General features: G+C 45.1%; 1 protein-coding gene across 1 annotated transcript in view; it reads right to left on the bottom strand.

Moving 5' to 3' along the window:
• Positions 1-25152, bottom strand: part of LOC147901834 (protein DETOXIFICATION 46, chloroplastic-like) — a 112611-nt gene that overhangs the window by 62285 nt on the left and 25174 nt on the right. Inside the window, exon 5 of the mRNA XM_087374514.1 lies at positions 9643-9698. Coding sequence (XP_087230640.1) covers positions 9643-9698 — 56 coding nt within the window. The remainder of the gene's footprint in view (positions 1-9642; positions 9699-25152) is intronic.

The following is a 25152-nucleotide window of genomic DNA, read 5'->3' on the forward strand; positions in this document are numbered from 1 at the left end:
ATAATGTCAAAATCAGAGAAACTCAAATGCGGTACATAACCCAAATGGCATAAGAGTTTCATTCCATTCTGGCTCATGTGCCCCCAATGACACTTGGATAAAGTCCATATCATTCATTGCCTTTAGTGGTGGCAGTGAGGTACACCACCAAGGCCTTGAATTTATATTAACTAACAATCCTCATGGACGGGACAAAGTCGACTAGAAAATCTTTCCCAACCTAGTTGCATAAACTCATCCCTCCTATAAAGAAGATCTCCTGGAGTAGTGGAGAGAGAAAATTCCATAGGGAAAGGACTCCCATACTTGTGAAAGAGGACGCTCTATTAGTAGTAGGTGGAAGAATAGCATCACCAAAGGTAGAGGGCACAAACTCTACCTCTCCAAAATCAAGCAAAAGAGAGAAGAGTTTCTACGACCGAAACACAGGGCCGAATTCCGTAAAATGCAAGCCTACAAGAGAGCAGAAGATACAAGATCCAAATCCTTCCAATCAATAATAGGTGCTTGTAGTACTGAAGTGGAACGGGGCTGCTTGGAAGGGGGAGGAAGGCCAAGATTCGGAGATGGAGCTGAAGGGACAACATCACGGCCCTCTACCAAAGCAAACAAGAGGCCTCCTGATTTGCAGATGTGTTGGAACGTCGGCTCTAACCGCAACCCAAAAGGAGAAAGCAGGTGTGGGACATGCAATAGTGCTAGACATGTAACACGTGTTGATGGGGCACTTTGATGCGGGGACGCACTAGAAGACTTCTTTGTCCTTTTCTTCTTCTTTGGGCAATCTCTAGTGAAATGTGCAAAGGTCTTGCAAATCTAATAGTGCCTGCCCGCGATCTCGCCTCTACTGAAAAAGACATCCATTCAAACGTTGGAGCATAATCTCGCCATTGGATATGTTGGGGTCAGACACTATGATCCCAACTCTAGGAACCCCATCATACTTAATCGCCTTCACTATGGAAGCGGTAAATCAGGGAGGAAGTAGGATCTTTGTGACCAGCCCAAAAGAAAGTCCAACCATGGCAAGGAGTTGATGATAGACTTGAGGTAGACCAGGAAATCTGATGGAGAGTGTGGGAAGTGAAAAAAATATTCTTAGAACCAAATGCCAAGGGGCTAGCCTTGCGCACTGTGCGCGCCACTTTGGTAGAATTAAAAGCCACCTGAAAGAAACTTGTCCCAACAACCTAACATCAATACATAGGGGGTGAGGTCTAGAGGTAAGGCAGCAAGCATCCAATTCCTCTAAAGGGGTGGACTCGCGAATGGATGCAAAGATAGTGGTGCAGCTTTCGAATGCTACATCTTTTGGAAGATCTCGAAACTCCTCTTTTGAGAAAGTGCAATTTCTTGCACAACTAATGGAAGTCGTCGAGGATTAGGTGAACGAGTAGACATTTGTCAATTGAAGGCGGAAGGCTGACTCAATCACAATGAAGATCTGTCCATCACTAGAGAAAAATTAGGAGGAGGGGATCAAAGAGGGAGAGAGGATAAGAAGGGAGGGGCTCAGAGGGGGAGAGGATAAGAGAGAGAGAGGCTAAGAGGGGAGGGGCTGAGATGGGAGGTGGAGAGAAGAGCAGGGATAGCGGGCAGGGAAAGGGCAGCGAGGGGAAAGGAAAGGAGCAGCGGGGTTGCAGGGAAAGGGGCAGCGGGGCAAGCATAGGGGAGGCAGAAGGAAGAGAGGAGAAATAGGTAGGGGGAGGAGAGGCAAAAGGGGGAGAAGAAGAAGAAGAATATATTATCGTCCTCTAAAGACCAAAACCGGCCTATGGGACCTAAGCAATACAATATCACAAGTACATGAAAGCTCCTCCCGAAGATGGGAGGGTGGAAAGAGAAACCACCTTCTAGGATTCAGGTGGATTCCTATGCTTGAAGAGCTTATACACAAATGTTCCTAAAGCTGAAGGTGACCCTTTATGCAGCAAATCAGCCAGTTTGTTATGTCCCTCAAGGAGGTGATTGAACTCTTCCCTAATGTGTGCATAGTGAGGGCATATCATTACCATGTGTTCTTCTGTTTCAACCATACCTTGATCACATAGTTGGCATATTCTACTCTCCCTTGGCATCTTTTTCCATCCCCCTGTTTCTATTTGCAGCTGGTGTGATCGGGTGCGAAGTGAGGCTAAAGCCCTCCGTTTATGCACTGCTATAGGTGTACATATGTACTTCTGCGTTGTTGTCTCCCTTCCTGTATAAATTGACCAATATTCGGGGTTGATATATGTGCGATAGTACTCAAATTTATCTTTGTTTTCTGCTGTTTGCCATTTACTGTGGAGAGAGATACAGTGGGGAAAAGGGAGAAGAGGCAGAGCGAGGGCAGCAAGGAGACAAGGCAGCAAGGAGGGAGGGAAGGGGCAGCAAGAGGAGACGGGGAGGGAGCTGCCATGAGACATTTACTTTGTAAGAGAAGGTGAGAAACCTCTGGTCACCCTCTACTTGGGATGCAACTTTTGAGAGGTGGTGCTTCCACACCACACCACCTCAGCATGTGTAGACGAAATCTCTCCTATCTGATTCATTTATATACCTAGTAGCATTGTCTATAGGTGGCATTTTGGGCACAAAAATAACAAGATAAGTAATGGAATGGGTTCAACACACTAAAGGTGTTAGACAAGTTGTCATTCAATCTCATGTTAGTACATAGGTTAGTGTGTAGGTAAGGGTCATATAGAGTGGATAAGGGAATCAACCCCAATTCCCATCCAAGCGTGGGTAAGTGTATAAAAGATTCATTTTCTTCAATAAATGTACTTTTTAGGTTTATTTGTGTATTTTACTCTCTCTCTCTCCCTCTCTCTTTAGGACAAGATGAAAAGAAGCTGGATTCTTGAGCAAACCAATAAGTTGAAAGGCATTAAAGTATGGATAGCGAAGGAGCTCACCCCAACGCAGGTCAAACTAAAGGCCACTGAATTGTCTAAAGTGAAGGATGCTCGAAAGGAAGGAAAATGGACTGTTTATAGGGATGGAAAGCAATAATCAAAGATTTCAAATCCAAACCTAAAGACTCTCAGTCTTAAACTGATGTAATGCAGGCCAATTATCTTTTGTAGTAGACTGTATTTAACCTATGATAACTTTGTGAGTACTATACACACTCCCAAGAGACTCTCCGTCTATAACTAATGTTTGGTTTTTATCTCTTTGGTGTTTGTTTTGTCCCATAGGCAACATGTTTTTTTATGGCGAGTGCTTCTGGGAAATTTTCCATCTAGACAGTTGACTATTGGTGGCCCGTAGGCACATTGCTCCTACTTTATGTCATCAATGTCTGATTTCTCAAGAGACTGTGCCTCATTTATTCTGGCATTGCCCGTCTTCTCGACAGTTTCTAAATTCTCTTTGACAAAGGCTATGAGCGAGATTACCAACTCTTCTCTTTGGGAAAATTTTCTGGCTCTTTGGTTTTCATCCGCAGCGATCGGAGTTTCATCTTTTCTTTGTTTGGGCTCGTTATTGGGCACTTTGGACTTTATGGACAGACCGCAATTGTAAAGTCTTTAGTGATCCCAATTTTTCTTTGTTTACTTTCTTTAAGCGTTCTCTGCAGCAATCTTTCTTTGATTGCTTGCAGACTCGCCAGATAGATCAGGATGTATATTTGGCTTATACTGAGATCTTCAGTTGATGTATTTTCTAGTGCCTCTTTTCTGAGGTGACTATTCTTGTAATATAATCAATCAAAGCTTTCACTATAAAAAAAAGTGTGTTTTGTCCCAAAGGCTTGTGAAGCCTCTCGAGGACGTTTATATATCTTTCTTTCTCTCTCCCACTCTCCCACTCCTCCCTTTTCTACATGACATCAAAGCAAAGCTAATCATGAAGAGTCATGTAGCAAAGAGGCCAAAAGAAAAGTACCCTCTGCCAAGCAATCGGAAAACCGTAACTGAGACACCCAAAGAGGCCATGCTGGGAGGTTCATGCTGTTCTTTGAGGTCTAGGGAGACTTTGATTTGCCCAGGAGTGCTGGTTGGTTTGACTTTCAGCTCCTCAGTTCATGCCAGAGTATTATTCCCTTGGATGGAGCCATTTTACATGAGTTGGGGCAGATTTGGAGCTTGATCAGAGACCGACTTTGGATTGCGCCGTAAGAGAGAGTCATTTGTGCCGCTGCCACTAGCATCCCATCACTTCCATCCGACGTCTAGGCTGTCCATCATTTCTTGGAATGTGAGAGGACTGAACGGCCGTAGATTTATTTCAGATGCAAATGGTCGTAGATCCGGAGTTCCTAGATTGCAGTTGCTTAGGGACTCCCTTCGATTTATTTCCTCAGGGTCCCCTCCAGACATTGTGCTTATCCAAGAGCATAAGCTCTCCCAGGACAGGATTGACAGATGCAGATCCTTACTCAGAGGACAGAGCCGGACATATTGGAGCCCAGCGGATGGTACGAGGGGAGGAGTCTGCATTTCAGTTTCATCCAGGTGGGCCCCAGAGATCACCCAAGAGGGTACACTAGTGGAGAGCACGGCATGCTATGTTATTCTTCAGATTGAGAGCACAGTAGTTGGTGTTCTCAATGTGTACGCTCCCACGGATCCAACCCGCAGACGTGCATTTTGGAGACAGCTCAGAGAGTCCCTTCCTCAGGCAGACACCTGGATTGTTGGAGGAGATTTCAACATGGTTGAATTCTCTGAAGACAAGTCGGGCCAGACAGAGGGTGGACTTTCTGATAGGGAGAGAGTGGAGTGGGATAGTTTTGTTTTGCATGCTGGACTTCATGATGCACCTCGTGTGGACGACTTTCGTCACTTGGCTGATAGTCTTCAATTCTCTTGGTCTGGGGTTTTCCATGGCTCTCTCTCTTTGGCTAGGCTTGACAGGTTTTATATTGGCCATTGGGGCCAGGCCAGAGGAGGACAGATTGGGATCCGCCCGAGTTATGTTTTATCTGACCATGCTCCAGTCCTATTACAGATTCTCCCTACCTCTCGATTGGAGAGCACAGGCTTTGTGAGAGTTCCAGACTTTGTTTTTCAGGACACAGAGTTCGTGGAACGATTGAGAGAGGCTTGGTTGACAGAGGACACTCCTGAGGATCAGGGCTGGTTGATGTGGGTAGAGGGGGCTTTGGCTAGAGTCAGCATGGCCTGCCAGTTGAGGGCAAAAGAGGAGAAGGAAAAGCTCAGAATCAGAGATCGGAACGCAAGAGCGGAGGTATCCAAACTTCAGAAATTGATTCAGAGCTTTCCTCGTTCTCTTTTCATCGGAGGGCAACTTTCAGAGGCTCAAGAGAGACTAGAGGAGATTCAGGGCAGGAGGGCCCAGTTTAGGTTTTACTCCCAGCACACCTTCTGGATACAGAAGGGGGATAGATGCTCTAGAGAGTTCTTCAGGGTAGTGGGTCAGAGATACTCTTCGGACAGTCTTCGTAGACTTGTGGATGAGGCCGGGTCTCTTCAGACGGATCCTCATCGTCTTGTTGAGATCACTTCTGATTTCTATTCCACTCTTTACACCGCCGATCCAGTCACCGAGGAGATGATCAGAGCCAGAGAGGAGATTTGGAGTCATGTCCCCCAGATGGTCTCAGACAGGATGAGTCATGTTTTGGATAGCCCACTATCACTCCTGGAGATCACAGATGCGTTACATGAGCTGCCCAGGAATAAATGCCCGGGGGAGGACGGTCTATCGCCCCTTCTTGTTAGAGCTCTCTGGGATACGATTGGACCTCATCTACTTTCTACCTTTTCAGAGGCTCTCGATACAGGATCTTTGGGTGAGGCATTATGTACATGTATGATTTGTCTCATCTCGAAAGGGAGAGACAAGACAGTCCTACGTAATTGGAGACCCATTACACTTTTAGGGACAGCCTATAAGATCCTAGCGAAGACCTTGGCCCTTCATTTAAAGCCTATGCTGCCACATATCATCAGAGCTACTGAGACAGGATTTGTCCAAGATAGGAGTATTTGAGATAATATCTTCACTTTTTGGGAGGCCACTCACTGGGCAAAGGAGAGTCAGCAGGAGATTGCAGTTCTCCTTCTCAATTTTGAGAAGGCCTATGACAGGGTGGACTGGGGTTTCTTGGAGGGCACTATGAGGAGGCTAGGCTTCAATGATAGATGGATTTTATGGGTCTCCTCACTTTACTCTCACTCTTCTAGCAGGATGGTGGTCTATGGAGGCAGAGGACCGGCTTTTCAGCTATCCAGATCGGTACGACAGGGATGCCCGCTTGCACCTTACCTTTTCCTTTTCGTAGCGGAGGCTATGGGATACTTTATGCAGGCTACCAGTCATGGCACTTTGGGCCTTCATCTGCCTATCCGGTAGGAGCAGAAGCTTTTGGACACTGAGTTTGCTGATGATACGGCACTGACAGTCAGAGGAGATGCATATAGTCTTGTTACTGCTGCGGATGCAATTGACAAGTTCTGCCTAGCCTCAAGGGGACTTGTCAATTGGAACAAATCAAAAGGCATCTGGACTGGAGCTCAACAGGATACCCCAGCATGGGGAGGAGATAGAGGCTTTGTATAGATACCCAGAGGCACCTCCACGAGATATCTAGGCTTCCAAGTTGGCATCGAGGTGTCCCCGACGCAACAGTTTGCCCCAGTTCTTGAGAGTATCCGGAGAAAGCTAGCCTACTGGAGTACGGCTAGACTCTCTTTGGCCGGAAGAGCGCTGGTACTCAACCACTAGCGACTATGTGGTATGTTGCGTCATGTTGGTGCTTTCATGCTGACTCGATTCGTCAGGTGAGGAAATTGCTTCAGAACTTTCTGTGGAGTGGTGAGGATGGTTCTGAGGACACTAGGGCCAAAGTTTCATGGGATACTATCACTTTACCTTTCTCGCAGGGAGGACTTGGGGTTCTTGATCCGGAGATGCAGAGCAGAGCCCTTTTAGTCAAATTTCTTGTTAGAGGTTTGACTCCAGGAGATCAGCCGTGGAAGCAGTTCCTACTGCATGGGATTCACCAGTGCACCCCCAGAGCTGCAAGTCAGTGGGCAGGTAGAGTCAGTTGGATCTTCCTGACGGACCAGCATTCTCAGCCTTCCTCACCACTTGTGAAAAGGCTTGTTCAGATATGGGATCTTTTTCGACAGCATCTCATCAGAGCAGTTCCCTCCTCCAGAGAGGAAATTGCCCGACAGCCACTTTATCATAACCCCCTAGTTCAATACCAGGGATCTTCCCTTGGTACAGAACTTAGGACTCCCTTGGCCAGATGGCATGCTCAGGGGGTTGTGACAGTCGGAGATTGGTTCAGGGAAGGTGTAGAGATGTCAGAGGAGGTGATCAGAGATAGACATGGGCCACTTGGACAGATTGCTGCCAACAGATTATTGATCATGAGAGCTATTCCTCAGGAGTGGAGGGATGTACTTACAGATCCAGCCTATGTTGATCCCATTTCTACTTGGTCAGGTTGTTTTAGTGAGGCTGGGCTATGTATTGGAGTTCACTTAGGACCGGCACCGTTTACTTATTTTGAGACTGACTCCTCTTACAGATTGTATCCCACTCAGCCCCTGGATCGTCAGGAGCTTCTTTGGCAGAGAGTCAGGGTCATTGGTTGCCTGGGTAAGGCATGGGCCACAGATCCTTCCAGGTTGACCATTGAAGAGGATATAACATGGAGACTTTGGATTTTTCAGGGTCGACCTCTTGCGGAGCTTGACTGGGACCCAGGTGAGTGGGCATGGCCTGCTCCGGTGGCAGGCATTCATCCTCTTTCTTTCTTCCAGTACTCGACGAGGGCAGGTTACAGGCTTCAGCAAAGAGACTCTCATCACATTCCATCAGCCTCCCAGCATTGGCACGCACAGGGACTTACCGCAGAGCTCTTGCTGAGCTACTGGACTCACTTTTGGGGCATCAGTAGAGCCAGGAAAGTCTCCTACTTTCTTTGGCTCACTATACATAGGGGCATACCTGTGGGTTCTTGGCTCTAACAGATGGGTAGACCCTCCTTGTGTATGCGTTGTCAGCTTGCGGAGGAATCTAGCAAGCATTGTTTATGGAGTTGCACCAGCTCTAGAGTGGTATGGACAGGTATCTTCAGGTTGTTCTTATATGTTACATCTGAGTCCTTTCTGATGACGTGGGGCGCTGCTCTTTGGGGGAGAGGATCTGGAGCCTTTACTCTCTTTGAGTCAGAGCCAGGAGACCTTGGTTTCTTCATGCAGCGTCGCCAGAGACGGGGTCCCACGGAGGCCAGCATCATGGAACCGCAGGATTTACTTTTGGTACCGGTACCAGCACAGGATTCCATGCCTACTTCAGCTGCAGGGTCAGCCTGGGAGGTGATTTCCATCATTACCCTATGGCGGATATGGTGTTCGTGATGTTCTTTTGTCCTTGGGGACCGTTTATGCACGGAGGCTGACACTCTCGCTTCCATTTGGGCAGAGATTATCTTCACTCTTAGGAGTCAGTGGGAGAGGTGTACAGGCACTCCTTTGGCAGCTCGTGGGAGACTTCTATCCTTCATGAGGACATGGGACTGCTCTTTATATTTTCACTTGACCCCTTTTGGGATGTCGTGGCATTTTAGACCACCTCCATGGCTTTTTTGCCACATTGTTGAGGCTAGGGATAGAGTACTTTCTCTCCCACCTGTTGTATGATTTGTTTTGAATGGAATATATCACTCTTTATTTTAAAGTTAATCATGAGACCATGCTTCCTTCATGTTTCCTTTGCAAGACACAGCTATAGAGAGATGTAAAGGACAGTTTTGGAAGAGAGAAGGGGATCTTCAATCTTTACCCTTGTGTGGAGAGAGAGATGAAATCTCATCTTGCATCATGAGTTGTAGCACAAATAATCTCATAAGGACCTTATAATGGAGATGGTAACTAAGTAAAACAGCCATAGGATGTTTAGGAGTATTGGTTCAGGAGGAGTGCTCGAGATAAGATCTAAAGAGCTTACAGGCAACGTGGTGGCATATTGCTAATTCTCCAAGGCCTTTTGCGCTTGAGCAGTGACTCGAGTGATTATATTATCGGAAATTCGATTGCAGATCATGCACACCCATTGGAGGTAGTGCAATGTATGCTCCAGCAATTCAACACCATAAGAGATTGTACTAAAAGGAATATAAGGTGCAGGACTAAGTCATTTGTTTCATTCTCACATAGTAAGATGTGCACGATGTGATAGGGTGTTTGATGGTAAGAAAGAAAAGGGATCGTATTATAGACTTGGTTGTAGATCATACACACCCTTTTGGGCAACTATGGGACACATGCTCCAGCAGTTTATAGACCATGACGATTCTAAGTTAAATTTTCTTCACTCGCATAATGTGGGGTACTAGATGGTCCTATTGTCTCCCAAGACAAGCATCCAACTTTGTCAGACATCTATTCAATGTATCTATGTGACTTTTCAAGAATGCTATACTCATTAACATAGAGCTTGACCCTGATGACATCTTACGCCACATTTTCTGCTATTTACTTTCTCAACTGAACCACTTCAGCTTTGAAATTTTTTTCTGCCATGTCAACCATTTTGGCAATCATCCCATGAAACTTTTTTAGAATGCAAACTGAATTTTAACTTTTCAAAGGTTCCATTTTGAAATGTAGATGCCACATACTTACACACAAATCATAACTCCTAATCCTAAAAGTTTTCAAGAGAAGTTACCTTGCACTCTGTGCAACCATGCCAACCAGTATAGCAGGCCATGCCAAGCCTCTAATCTGCAAAAAACATTGTTGAATACAAAGATTGAAAAAGCATGCATCTCTGCATGGATACTCACAACCAAAGGAGACATTTCTTTTTCAAAAACATGGAAAAGCACTTCAAAATGCTCATATGTTGGACAATGCAATAGCAACTGCATTGAATTATGAAGATGTGAGAATTAGAACTAGTGAGTTTGTGCATCTAGGGGCTTAGTACTCTATCAAAAGAAGCTTGTATTTGTGAAAAAGTTTGTGAAGAAGGGAAGCATTCAGCCATCCGGTACAATAATTCAAGATGGTTAAACCTTGAGCACAACCACAAGAGTGAGAAGAAAGATTTCACGTACAATAGCCAAGGCTCAGTCAAAAGTCCTTTTTGACTCCTAAGCAGAAGGAAACAGCAAGAAGAGAGGGCTTGTACTTTGGATGTCTTCAGCCACATCAATGGAAAGATTGTACAACAAATTAAGAATAGTGCATGGGCCAAAATGGAGGCGAGTCCCAAGAATGAGGAGCTTCAGATTAAGGTAGCACAATACTTTGAAAACCAACAACTATGGGGTATTTAGCTTTTCGCATAATAAAAGACACAAGGGCAAAGTAGCCGACCATAGTGTAATTGTATTGTTTGACTCTGCATCAATACACAGGGTTATTAATTTCAAGTTAGTGAAAGGTTGAAATTGAAAGCTTGTCCATTTGAGTATGTCTATATGGTTAACATAGTAGATGGAAGTCAAAAACAAGTGTGGATAAGAGGATAACAAAGTTGGAACTATGCAATGAAGCTGGATTTTGAAATAACTAGGCAGCTCATGCAATATAGCTCTGGGTATGGCATGGCGTTCTAATAACAATCAAGTCATTGATTTGGAGAGACACATAAGAAAATATATATTTGATGGTGTTCCACATGTCTTAAGAGATGAAAAAATCTACCTCAAGGTCCTTTAATTGAGTATGGAGATAAAGATAACTCCAGGTGCATTCTCATTCCTTTGTTGTGTATCTATGGATTCATGCGAGAATGCGCCAACAAATTTCTCATCTATCCAAGGTGAGAAGATGGCTTGTTAGCCGATCAAATTCTCATTTTCTAATTGTTTTAGAGATGAACTACCTTATGGGTTACCGCTAGAAAGAAATATTTAACGTAAGATACTTGTTTCTGAAGCAAAACTTGTAAACTGACCTCCTTATAGACTAATTTTCACAAGAGTAGCAAATGTGCAAAGGTGACTGGAAGAATACCTCAAGTTGGGGCAGATGCAACCCAATTTCTCACCTTTTGCTTCACCGGTGATAAAGTGACAAGGTTCTTATACCTAGATGAATCCAGGAACATTCCCAAACTCATCCTCTAAAAACACAACATAGTGTAGTTTCAATCTCACGAGAGTCACTCATAAGATTGAAAACCATACACTCCATCACGCATAGCAGGGACTAGCTAGTATGACATCCCCACTGACGTCATCAGCGCCCAACAGTGGGTGTAGACCATAGTATAAAAGTATGCTCTCACACATACAAATCCACACACCCACACATACTTGAGCATCCATTTATACAAAGTCTTCGTACTAAGTTTCTATCGGCACTCCGGAGGTGAAGGGAAAACTCAGCCATGATGAAGGCTAGCACTAAAGGAGAAGGCTAATCAAAAAGTAGTCCAAATCTCTTCATTCAAGCTACAACTGCTTGTGAAGTCTAAACGATTTCATTTTAGTCTCTCCCAAACGAGCATCTAAAGTGACAAGGTTCATCTGATCTAAAGTTTTTGGTAATGACATTGGTCTTACTAATGCACATCTACTTCCATCATGCTGATGAATGATTCACTACGTCTATATATAGTGAAGTTCATGGTACACTTTATTGAAAATATCTTAGTCTATAGGTTTTTGAGTATACAGAACACTTAAGAAAAGTGTTCGATACGGTGTGAAAGTAGTCTCTTTGTCAACAAGAAAAAGAATATATACACAGAGGGAAAGTATAAATGGATCTAAAGAAGGTGGCTGCAAGCCACGCTTGCAGCCATTCTTAGAATTTATCCAGTTTTATAGAATATATATCAAAGCATATTCCAATATTATCTTACCATTGACTGAGTTGACCTCACATATAGTACCTTGTTTTTGCGAAAAGAATCCACAAGATAGTTTTAGCACAATAAACTAAGAGTTGCTTAAGGTTTGTGTTGAAAATTATTGATCCTCATAGACCATGTTTCCTAGAAACTGATGCAAGCAATCAAGCAGTAGACGTGGTTTTATTGCAAGAGGGAAGCCTAATTGCCTTTGAAAGCAAGAAGCTCTCCCTCTCAACAAAATTGGCAACTCATAAACAAGAGTTGTATGCTATTATTCATCCTTTGAAAGCATAGAGACATGATTTGTATGGATCAAAGTTTTATGTGGATATTGATCATGATACTCTAAAATATTTCTGCAAATAGCATGATTTGAGGGGTGCCAAGCTAGGTACACAAAACTCATGCAAGAATTACATACGAAAATTTGATGCCAAAGAGGGAAGGATAATAAAACTCCTATAGTTTCACAAAATTAGAAAGTCTTCTAATGAATGAGATTAGAGAAACTCAAAAAGTGAACGAACCTCAAGCTACTGTAATCAAACCCGAGAGTGCAGATGATCTGGCATCTGGCGTAGCCCATATGTATGCAAGATATACCTTAGATGATGGCATGCTTATGAGGAATGCCAAGGTGGTTCTACCTAATCAGAATGATGTTAGGCAAAAGATCATTCATCAGTGCCATGATAGCCCATGTGTGGGACATTCGAGCGTCAAGGAGGACATATGAACTTGCATGTAATTTCTTCTGGCCAAAGATGAAAGATGAAAAAGCATATTCATGAATATATCATATGATGTTCCTTTTGTGAAGTAAGGTAGAACGAGTGAAGCTACCCGGTCTTTTTACAACCATTGAAGATACCATTAGGTAGATGCAAGAGCAATTCCATGGATTTTAATATTCATCTTCTGCAAAGACAAGGGAGATATGATTCCATCCTTGTATTGATTGATTGTCGTAGCAAGATGGCTTTTTTCATTTTGATTATGGAATTAGTTAATCCACTAGAAGTAGCAGATTTATTCATGAGTAATGTATTTCAACTACATGGATTGCTGAGGTCCATAATACTAGATAGAGATATCAAATTTTAGACGGCAATATTTAATGCATGTAGGACTAAGTTGGGAATGAGTAGCAAGGAGCATACTAAGACAGATGGTCACACAGAGAGAGTCAACCAAACTCGTAAGGATATGTTGAGAGCATACATTTCATTAAGATAAAGTACATGGAACAAGTGGTTGCCATTTCTTGGGTTTTCCTAAATGATAGAAAGCATTTGTCCATAGGGATTAATCCTTTTGAATTAAATGATGGATTTAGACCAACAAATCCAGCAATGGTTGGGATTTCTCGAAAAGTGCCTAGTGCTGCAGATTATGTAATCAAAACGTGGGAGATGCTAGCACTAGCTAAAGCAAACAGTTGTTAAGCCATGGATACTGCAAAGACCTATGCCAATGGAAATAAAAATTTTAGAGAATTTGATGGAGAGGAGAGAGTTTTTATTAGGATTCCTTCACATGCAAATTCCTTGACACAAAAAGTTCATAAAGTTATCAACCCATTATTGTGGTCCGTGGCTAATTCTAAAAAGAATTGGCAAAGTTGCTTATGAACTAGAATTACCCACCACAGGTTCCAAAGGCATCTAGTGTTTCATATGTTGTTAAAAAGATTTTTACAACTACTAATTCATCAATTGATGGTACTGTTATGTTATAGGAGATAGGGAAGAATGCTAAGTGCAAACCAGGGCAGAAATGCAAGTTTGAAACCAAAAGAGATCTATGGTGCTGGTTGCATGGTATGGACTTTCTTTATCAGTGAAATCCATTTTTTTCCCAGAGAAAAAAGAAACCATACAAATCAACAAAACCAAAAGGTGCTGATCAGGGAAAAGGAAGCAAAACTGGTTGTCAAAAAGAAACCAGCTTGTTTCTAGAGAACCCAGCTCACTGCCTAGGGACTCTCCGTAACAAGGGCTAACAACCAAGGTGGTGGTATGTAGATCCATTGAATATCTCTCGAAGTAATGGAGTAAAAAATCCTACAGGCCAAGCCTCGCAGAAATGCTCCCGCCTTTTGACCGTCACTCTAGAAGTTGGAGTCCCGCGCTCCCGGATGGCGCAGAGGGTGAATATGATGTCTTGCTAGATGGCGACAAGGGTAGCTGCCGATGAGACGTATAGGCCTCCCATCACCTGATAGCAAATGTTCCAAGCAGGGATGGGACACCATCTCCCATACACTATCCTCTAGCAAGATTGGGGATGCAAGGGGAAGGAGGCGATGCATCATATGCCTCAATCTTGGAGACATGCTGTCCCTGGATCCTATATGCTGGAGAGCCTACCCCCTCTGTGAACCCACTGCCATTTCCCCATGTAAAGTCCCGCTGCATTCACTGTGTGCTGGCCAAGATCCTAAAAGCTGCTGTCCATATCCTCTCCAATTGCTGTGAGACCAAAAAGACAGTGGCATAGTGTCTCTAGCACTCTATCTGTACAACAAAGACAATTGCCATCCACCCACATCTGCTCCCGCGAAGGGCCAATGGGCAAGACTCCTTCCGCCACCATCCAAAAGAAGAAGGATATCTTTGTGGCCTCAGAGTATTCCATAAATGAGACCAAAATCGTGAAATGACCTCATGGGGCACATCCTACTCCACCCAATGGCACTCTCTTGAGGGGGTCTAGGCTGCTATCTCTAGCTATATAAGACTATGTCTACTTCAAAAGTCCCGACCTGCTAAGACTGTGTCTACTTCAATAGTCCAAACCTTGTTCAGACAACCCACTATCTTGATCCTCTGCCACTCTAGCCTATCGCAAGACCGTAGAATCCCGAGGACACAGCCTACAAGAGGCCTCCTGGCCCCACTTTGTAGATCAACGATGGTAATACCCATGGGACTGTAGGAGAAACTGAATCCCGGAACAATGGTTGGGGCGGCAAGGACTGCACAACCCCTCCCACCACGAGTTGGGGATCGTTGCATCAATCTCTGGCATCCATATACCTGCCCCCCTCAGATGTGTGAGTGCTTGCACCCTAGCATCTGCTTCTAAAGGAAGCTGCCCCCAGATCCCGAAGGACCTCGTTAGGCCACTATCTCATTGCGCCTAGCCGATGTGTGTCCGCTGCCCTGACATGCATCTCTCCGGATCTTGGACCTCTCGATGCCACATGAGTGATTGCCTCTCAAGCTTCTCCCAGCATGAGGGGCTGGCCCGGATGAGAGGAACCCCTGTCCTCGAGAACTACCCAGACCAATGGTGGGGGAAGCAAGGACTGTGCAACCCTCCCACCACGAGTTGGGGATCGCTGCATCGATCTCTAGCATCCATATACCTGCCCCCCTCAGATGTGTGAGTGCCTACACCCTAGCATCTACTCCTAAAGGAAGCTGCCTCCAGATCCTGAAGGACCTCGTTGGGCCACTATCTCATTGCACCTAGCTTATATGTGTCTGCTGCCCTAGCATGCATCCCTCCGGATCTCGGACCTCTCAATGTCACATGAGTGATTGCCTCTCAAACTTCTCCGAGCATGAGAAGATGGCCCGGATGAGTCCCCCAGACATGCACTTCCATACCCTGAGCAGGCTCCTCATCAAGGGAAGCCCTTGCTTGTGAGGAGGGCCTTTGAAAAATCCATCTATGGGATTTTCTACCATTAACCTCTTGTGCGGGGGTCTTCATGAGAATCCCTCGCTACAGTAAAAGCTTCCAAGGTTCGGAATCCGGTGTGAGGTCTTGTACCACCAACTTGCCCAAGAGGGCTCTGCTCTGCATCTCTGGGTCAATGATGCCTAGTCCTCCCTAAGCCTATTCACCGTCTCCCAAGCTACCTTGGCTTTGGTGTTCCGCGTACCATCTGATCCTGCACACAAGAAGTTGTGCACCAGGTGCCTAGCTATCCCATGCAGCCCCAATGAAAACACTAGAAAAAGGCAATATGCCTAGCCATGGCCAAGAGAACCTCATTGGCCTTTATGGCCCTACTTGCAGTCATAGTTTTGCTCAGCTCTAGTCTAGGAGATTGCGCCAAACACTTTCTAAGATGGGGGCTATCTGCAGCTTCGCTGAAAATGTCAATGCCCAGCTAGAAGCCAAGGTATCTCACAATGTGGCCACAAGGAATCCGAGCCTTGTGCATCCCCCCAATCTTGTATCTCCCAAACCTCCTCAATTATAGTGAGAAAACCACTTGATTTGGCCCAACTAATACTAGCCCCTGAAGCCTCAAAATAGGTCTCCAACGCTCTCCTGACCCCCTCCAAACTCTCTGCTAAAGCCTCCACAAAGAGTGTCGTGTCGTCTGCAAACTCGGAGCCGAGAAGCTGCTCCTGCTAGAAAACCGGTAGGCGCATCCTCGAGAGGCCTACTAACTATGATCGCAAGAAATAGCCCCAAAGCCTCTACCACAAATGGGAAAAGAAAGGGGACTAACAGACAGCCCTATTAGACTGAACGGGACAGTGCAAAGGACGCCCTTGTGTGGCCACGAATGGCCATCTGACTGGTGCTGCCTACATATAAGGCCGCTACTCCACAAATACACCACTTTAAGAAGCCCAGCCTCTGTATGGTTTCCTTTTAAAAATACAATTCCACTCTATCATAAGCCTTCTCAAAATCCAAGAGAATAATCATGAGAGGCTGTGACTCCAAACAATTGCCTCCTAGAAAGTGAAGATATTGTCGAAGATGTTGCACTCCTAAACAAAATCCGTCTGAGTGTCATGGATGATGTCTATGAGGTGAGGACACAACTGCCGACTCAAGGCCTTAGATAAGATCTTGTTCCAAAAGAGTGATCAGTTTCCATTGATGAATATCGAATTTATCCCCCCCCCCCCCGGGATCAAACCAATCCATCCTCAAATCGGGGACCGAGGAAGGGAGCCCGAGTCAAAAATCTCTTGAAAAGTCAAACGAAAGGGGATAAGAATGAACTCCCAAAAGCAATAGAGGAAGGTCGAGGTCCGTCCACCGTCCCTAAGGCACTTTTGGGGTGGGAGAGTCTTGAGGGTCTTAGAGAGCTCCTCATTGATGAAAGGCACCTCCACCTACTCATGCTCTGGGAGACAACAAACAAGGGAATATGGTCCCAGACGGCCTCTTGAGCAGCGAGAACCAATGGGGACGACTCCTCTGCCCACAACAAACACTCGTATAATTCTGTAGTCATAAAAATAATCTCCTATGGGTCCAATTGAATCTGCCCACTCTCATCCCTCAATCGCTAAAGCTGTGTCCTTGCTAACCTAGCCCCTGTGGTCTGAAAAGACTAACAAGTAATCATGTCACCCTATTTTACCCACATGCCCTGGAGGGATGATAGGAAAACTCTACTCTACGAACCTTCGTGGCTTGAAGGTCAAATCGTGCACACTCATAATGATTTGCAAGCCACTGCGAGGCTGGGTCCTAATCCTTGAGACGCTCTATGGAACAAGTCCCAAAGCGCTCTGTCAGTGCTCGGACCTGCCTCAAAGCCTGGGCTTGAAGCTCCTCACTGCTCCTTTGAATAGCCTCTGTTGCCAAAGCTACCTATCGCTCCTCCAAAGGCCTATCAAGCTACTGCCAAATCTCTACTACGGCTTACTACACCTACTCCTCTTGTAAAAGCGATTCAAGGATGCGAACCTCGTTTTGTGGGAGCCCATGGCAAGGCTACTGAAGAAAGAACACTGTTGGAAAGTGATCCGACATCATCGTACCTACCAAGATGCCAGTTGATCCCCCTCTATACATGGTGCAATCTCCCACATAGAACCTATCAAGGCATTCTAGTAAACCGTTGGATGAACAAAAAAGATAGAGCCTAGTCCGCCTTCACAACCACCCTCATCCACATTTAAAGCAACTAAACAACACAATCACAAGGTAAAAGAAATTATTCAAAATCCTCGTCTCTACACACCTCTATATTCAGCACATGCTCTGGCCACATTTCCTCCGGAAGCCAAACAGCCTCAAAAAGAACCCAAAGACTACACACCTCAAGACAAGTGGACTTCAGAACTTTATTTCCCTCAACAACTCAGAGAGCATTCAGATTCAAAATGCTTCCAACCCACAACTCACATGAAGACTATCTTCATGACTCTTCAAGACATCAACCCACAAGCTGGCCATGGTCAGAAATCTTATTATATCTTCCCCAAGATCATCAACAAGCACTAGTAATGATGCAGCCCGCCTCTATGAAGATTCTATTAGTTGAGGTCTCTACAGGAACACCCATATCATGAAGTTTCTTCCCAAGGCAACAGCCCCCCCTCGTTCATTACTAAGCTCCCATCACTCATCTACTTCAAGCCCGCAACATCCAGATCCCACGGCCAAGGTTTCTAAGACTAGCACTTGACACCGGCCTTACAAGAAGTACCACCTTTGTCTTCCTCCCTCCTCTTTATGAAGACTGAGCCCCCGACTTCTCCCCTACTCCTAGTGCATATGAATCCATCATCCAAAGTGCTCCAGCTCGCCAATTCATCCTTCAAGTAGGATCTCTGTCACCTACAAGCTCAAGCCCACAGCCGTCCCTAACCTCTTCATGATAATAGCTCCTCACAGTTTTTCTTGTACCTGGAGCTCCTGTCTCGCGACGCCCAAGGTTCTCCAGGCTTCTATAATAGAGGTGCCCATATCTGAAACTCCCAGCTAAAATAATCGTCGACCTTTCCAACCTGATCCAAGCTCCAATTCACAACCACTATCCCATCCCAGGATCTCCATGCCCGCTTGGTCGTCATCTTGCAACCACATAGCTCCCTCAAAAAGCAACAGCCCGCTTCCATTTGATCTTAGCCAGCCCACGCTTATTTATTTATTTTTCAAGAAAATTACTTCATTAAGTATGAATGAAAACCGCGAGAGCAAGCTCAAATGCGGGAGTACATTATGCAATGCATGAGGAAAAAAACAGCTCAAAATGAGCTAATAAAGAACCAAGGCGGATGCTGAAAATGCCATCTCAACCCTGAGGGAGACTCAGAGAAGAAAGGAGATCCTCTCCGAACTCTGAAAAAAGTGACTCTCTTGGCAGTGGCTGCTCTGGAGGATCCCAGAGTGTGTACTATGTCAGTCCAAATACTGGCCATAGCCTAGGAAGGGTGAACCTGGATACCCTCCATCGCCTCTCTACACCTAGCTCTCCAAATATGCCAAGCTGCAATGCTAGCCGAAATCTCCCAAGATGTGTCTACTGAGGCATGAGCAACTCTGAAAGGAGTGAAGGGAACATCCTGGAGGGAGCAAGACTCCACTGAGTGTCGCCGTACAATGAAAGCTGGATCTGGATCATGTCCCTCAAAAAACACACGAGGGCCAGTAAGAAATAACCAAGCCATTGAACTCCAGCTCATATAGAAAGGTGATGTGTGAAAGATGCTGAAAATCCTAGCAACACCTTTCCAGATCGTCCTCGCCTGTCTGCACTCCTAAAGCCAATGCTGTACTGACTCAACTGCCATGTGACAACGAGGACAAGTAGGGTCAGCCCCGAACCTGGATCTCCAGAGGTTCACTGCAATCCCTCCATGAATAGAAAGCCAAAAGAAAAGAGTGATCTTTCTATTCCTGAGGGATTTCTAGAGCCTACGCCAAAAGTTCTTCCGCACAATTGCGAAAATCTGAAAACTATCCCAATGTGGCGCTTTGGAGGGCCTCCAACTTCTACTGCTGAGCTGAAACCTCCGGGCATTTCTAACAGTGTAGCGAAAGAAGGGGAAGCTCTTCTCTCGGTACCCCTCATCAATCCATTCCCACTCCCCTAGGTCCCACTGTAAGAACCTAATAGGGGAACCACCATACAGCTAGAGTCTCCAAGACCCCAGCGCAAGAAGAATAGGATCACAGTTAAGATACCACTGTGAGTCCCTGCCCCACTCCATGAAACCTGCAATCCTGATAGGCTGAAATGCAACCTGCAAAAGAATATCATACAGAAGATCTCATAAGTCTGCCTCCCGACTGAACATCAAAGACAAGGGTATCCTCATGTGCATCCTATAGTGCAATAATCTGTAACAGCGGAATGCCCGTCCCTGAAAATGCTCCCCACCAAGTGGACTCTGTGAGCGGCATGTCATCTGTGTCAATCCACTCTGGCGGAATGGCTGCCTGTATCTACTGTATTCAGAGTGCACTCCCTCTAAGGTAGCCGACTGCTAAAAGTATCTGATCCTCTAGAAGTCTCATAAAGGCTTGCCAAGCGCCTACAGTAGAAGTAGGTCCCCTCTCCCATCTAGACCACTGCATATAATGTGACACTCCAAGTGGCCTGCCATGGTCATCCAAAATCGAGTCATTCCACATGACTGGCTGACTATGAATTTCTTCACGAGAGGTAGGTGGAACTCTGCGAAGTGTGTTTCTGAAGAAGCCCCAAGCTTTCAGAATAGCAGCCATGAGAGGGGAAGGGGGAGATTTGAGATGGGCTGAAGTAAAGATCCATCTGCTGCTGTCCAACCAATCTCCCCCATGAGAAGGGGTACAAGATTGAATGCTGCGTCAGAAAATATCCTTCTAGGGCTCCTGTCCAGGCATCAATCCATGTACTATAAACTTGCAAAGCAAGACCATACACTGCAAGTTCGAGTCAATAATATTGAGACCTCCTCCTGTGGGGAGAATGAGGGTCTCCAAAGCCACCCTGTAAGGCCCTCCTCTGCATAAATGTAGGATCGATAAACGAGAGAGCAAGCACAAGATTCAAGAGTCAATGGATATCAGCCATCACGTCAACTAGATAAAAAATGAAAAGAGAAGTACATGGTACTTGAAGGTAGATCCTAGGACTAAGTGTCCCAGGTGTCACATAGGACTAAATGTCCTATGTGGCATAAAAGGCACTAAAACACTAGAGTGCCTATAACTATGCCTACAAGGCAGATACTAGGGCCCATAGGGCATCACTAGAACTGGGAGAAGATGGCCTACAAAAACCCCTCCATGGTATGGGCTGAAGTATTCTGGAAACGTCTCAGAATACCTGGTATTTTTTGGTCATGGTGGCACATTTCATCCAAAAGAATATAGCCACCTATGAATGTACAAGGTATGTCAGATCATGTAACAAAGGAAACCAAGTGTAAAGCCCGTCGGAAGACTTCGAACTTGGGACGAGGAAGTGCCTTTATAAACATATCTACTATGTTGTCCTCTGTGGGAAGGTAGGACAACTCTATGTCTCCTGCTGACAATCGCTCTCAAACATAATGAGAGTGAACTTCAATGTGCTTGGTACGCGCATGAAACACTGGGTTACACACAATGGCCAAAGCACTCTGGCTGTCAATGAAGACCATAGTGGAGGATGTCTCGCGAATACCAAGATCTGTAAGTAACTGTTGAAGCCAGACACACTCTACTGTAGCAGTGAAGGCTGCCAAGTACTCAGCCTCACAGCTAGATGTGGCAACTGTTGGTTGCTTCTTGCTGAGCCAAGAGATACATGAACTACCAAGCAAAAAACAATTGCCGGTATCTGACACTCTGGTGTCGGAACAACCTGCCTAGTCACTATCCGTGTAAGCAGCATGGTAAGTGAACCCTGATCACCATAGAAGAGGGGGCTAAATCCTGAGTGCCTCTGAGATATCTGAAGACTCTCTTCACTGCTCGCCAATGCTGTGAACTGGGCATGTGCATGAACCTGCTGAGCTGAGATATTGCATATTGTAAGTCAGGTCTGGTGTGACATAAGTAAAAGAGACATCCAATAGCCTGCTGGTAAAGATGTGATTTTCGATGGATACAAATGCCTAGTATATGATCTTCGTGATGACAATGCCATAGTTCTCACTGGCACTTTGAAAAAGGGGCTTTATCACCTTGATGATCAACCAGCTGCACTCTGTATTGAAGCATTTGCTATTTCAGATTCACAGCTTGCTGAAACTCGTCTTTGGCATGAGAGAATGGGTCATCTCAATTATAGAGCTCTTGCCAAGTTACATTCATAGTACATGGCAGATGATGTACCTCAAACTCACACAGTTTCCAAACATGTGTGTGAGGGTTGTCTTTTGGGTAAGATGCATCGATTTCCTTTTCAAAAGAATTGTCCAAAACTCTCACAAAGGAAATTGCAGCTAGTGCACACTGATGTCTGTGGCCCAATGAGGACAAATGCCATTGGGGGGTACAAATATTTCATGACTCTCATTGATGACTTCACAAGATATTGCTGGGTATATGCTTTAAAAGCCAAATCTGAAGTGTTCTCATGCTTTCAGAGGTGGCTGAATATGGTTGAGAATGAATCAGGATGCAAGCTCGTCACCCTCAACACACATAGGGGGGGGGGAATATATGTCAAAGGAGTTTGATGCATTTTTGTCTTCACGGGACATTGTTCACTCATGCACTACTCCTTACACTCCTCAGCATAATCCTGTTCCTGAAAGGAAGAACAGGTCCACTATGGAGATGGCCAAATGCATGCTTAAGGCTAAGCCCTTGCCCAATAAATTTTGGCTTGATGCAGTAATGTGTACCAACTATGTGCTGAATAGCTCACCTACAAGGGCATTGAAGACTGTTACACCTTATGAAGCATGGAAAGGCAGGAAGCCTTCACTTTTACACATGAGAGTTTTTGGGTCTCTTGCATATGTTCATGTACCATCTCAATTGAGACATAAGCTTGATGACAAGGCAATCAAATGCATATTTATTGGTTACAACCAGGAGAGTAGAGGGTATAGGTTATACCAACCAAATGCTGGGAAGATTATTGTCAGTAGAGATGTAATCTTTGCTGAACGTTCGGCTTCTCCTCTTGTGGACTGCAAAGCTAAGCCAGAAATTGACATGTTTGATGCCTTTGACTCTTGGTTACCTCTGCCTTCCTCCGAGGGGGACTTTGACCAGCAACATGAGCCTCCTTCAGGCCCTCCAACAAGCAATGATCAGCCTGTATCACATGCTGATTTGCAGGTTTCTCTTCCATGTACCATCTCAATTGAGACATAAGCTTGATGACAAGGCAATCAAATGCATATTTATTGGTTACAACCAGGAGAGTAGAGGGTATAGGTTATACCAACCAAATGCTGGGAAGATTATTGTCAGTAGAGATGTAATCTTTGCTGAACGTTCGGCTTCTCCTCTTGTGGACTGCAAAGCTAAGCCAGAAATTGACATGTTTGATGCCTTTGACTCTTGGTTACCTCTGCCTTCCTCCGAGGGGGACTTTGACCAGCAACATGAGCCTCCTTCAGGCCCTCCAACAAGCAATGATCAGCCTGTATCACATGCTGATTTGCAGGTTTCTCTTCCAGCACAAAATGATCCCACTATTCATGATGCAGTGATTGAAGAAAGAACTGTCAATAGACAGCAAAGGCGAATTCCCAGATGGCTTCTTGATACATTAAGGGACAGCGAACAAGATCAACCTTTTGCTGTCCAGACAAGATCAGGGAATAGACAGATGCATGGTCACTTTCTTGAATTTGCACTCCTTGCTACAGCTTGCATTGAAGAGCCTTTGTGCCATAAATATGCTTTTGACAGCAAAGAGTGGATGGATGCAATGAGAGCTGAGTTACAGTCCATTGCCAAAAATGACACATGGGAATTAGTAGATCTCCCTCCCGGCAAGCATGCCATTGGTACCCGGTGGGTCTACAAATTAAAAAGGAAATTTGATGGCAGTATAGATCGACACAAAGCCCGTCTTGTTGCAAAAGGGTATGCCCAACAACAAGGCATTGACTTTGAGGAGACCTTTGCTCCCACATCCCGGATTACTACTATTAGATGTGTCATTGCCATTGCTGCCCATGACCATTGGCAAGTGCACGAGCTTGACATCAAGACTGCTTTTCTTCATGGGGATCTGCAGGAAGAAGTTTATGTGACACAAACTCCTGGCTTTGAGGTGGTTAATTCTGAAAACAAGGTATGCCGGCTTAGAAAAGCCCTTTATGGTTTGAAGCAGGCACCCAGGGCATGGTATGCCAAAATTCATGCACACTTACTATCCCTTGGTTTTCAAAATAGCCCCATAGAGCCCACTCTTTATGTCCGTGGGAGTGGATCTGATTTTTTAGTGCTGATTTTATATGTGGATGATATGCTAATCACGGGCAGGCTTTTGAAATGTCAGACATGGGACAGCTACACTATTATTTGGGCATTCAGTTTGCTCATGTTGAGGGGGGTATCATGATGTTACAGTCCAAGTATATTGGACAGCTCCTTGATAATTTTCAGTATGAGGATTGCAAGCCAATCTCTACACCAATGGACCCTGGCTTCAAATTTTCAGCTCATGATGGGAGCCCACCATGTGATACAAGATGGCTTGTTAGGGATGTGAGCTGCACATCTCCAATTCCTTTTACAGCATAGGAGGCATTGTTAGCGCACGTGACAGTTCCCCCACGAGGTGCATCAGCTAAGGAATGAAACAACTGTCTGCAAGATGTGACGTGCTTGGAAGCACCACTATCAAAATACCAAGACTGAGCATCATTAGCACACTAAAGAATGCATCAACTTGGGAGAGATCAAAGGAGCAGTGGACAGCCCATGCCCAATCATCCTGGAGAGCATGTGCATGTGAAGCATCTACTGGCTCGTGGGATTCAATTGCATGTGAGGCATTAACTGTCAATCTTGCTTTCTTTTTCTCCGAAGCAATGCGCTTCCTGCATTCTGAAATGTCATGTCCAGGCTTGCGACAATAGTTGCATCTTTTCTTCTTTGACTTATCTGCTGTATTTTAGATGCATTGGAGGAATTGCCACTCCTAGGCCCATATTTAGGCTTGCCCATAGGCTTGGAAGCCTTGCCTCTTCCTGTCTGCTGTGAAGCAAATGCATGATCAAGAATAATGGCTTGTCTATTAGCACGACTTTGCTCTTCCTACAAAAGCAAAGTGACTAGCTGATCAAAAGAGTAGTGGTCTGGATTACCCATGGCCACTAATCGAAGGGTTGTAGCAAACCCTTGATATGTATCTGGCAGTCCATTCAATGTGGTACTAACAAGCTGAGAATTTGGCACCACCTCATCAATATTGGCAAGTTGTTCCATGAGGTCCTTGACCTTTGTCAGATATGCATCCATAGAGTCACCTTCATTCATACTGACTTCCTGCAATTGCCTTCTTAAATATGCAACACGTGCCTCATTGCGAATTTGATAAAGAGAAGCCAATTTGTCCCAAGCATCCTTTGCTTTCCTGCAAGAGCAAATGTGTGGAATAATGATTCTCTTACAAGATAAAGCAATACAGGAATGTGCATTTGCATCTCTTGCATCCCATCTTAATTGTTTTTGAGTTGGAGGAGCAGCAGCAGCAGGGGTGCTAGAGGATAAGGCATCGGG

This window comes from Dipteris shenzhenensis, chromosome 5 (genome assembly GCF_047967505.1).
Source record: "Dipteris shenzhenensis isolate YYH24624 ecotype China chromosome 5, Dip_SZ_1.0, whole genome shotgun sequence".
Taxonomy (NCBI): domain Eukaryota; kingdom Viridiplantae; phylum Streptophyta; class Polypodiopsida; order Gleicheniales; family Dipteridaceae; genus Dipteris; species Dipteris shenzhenensis.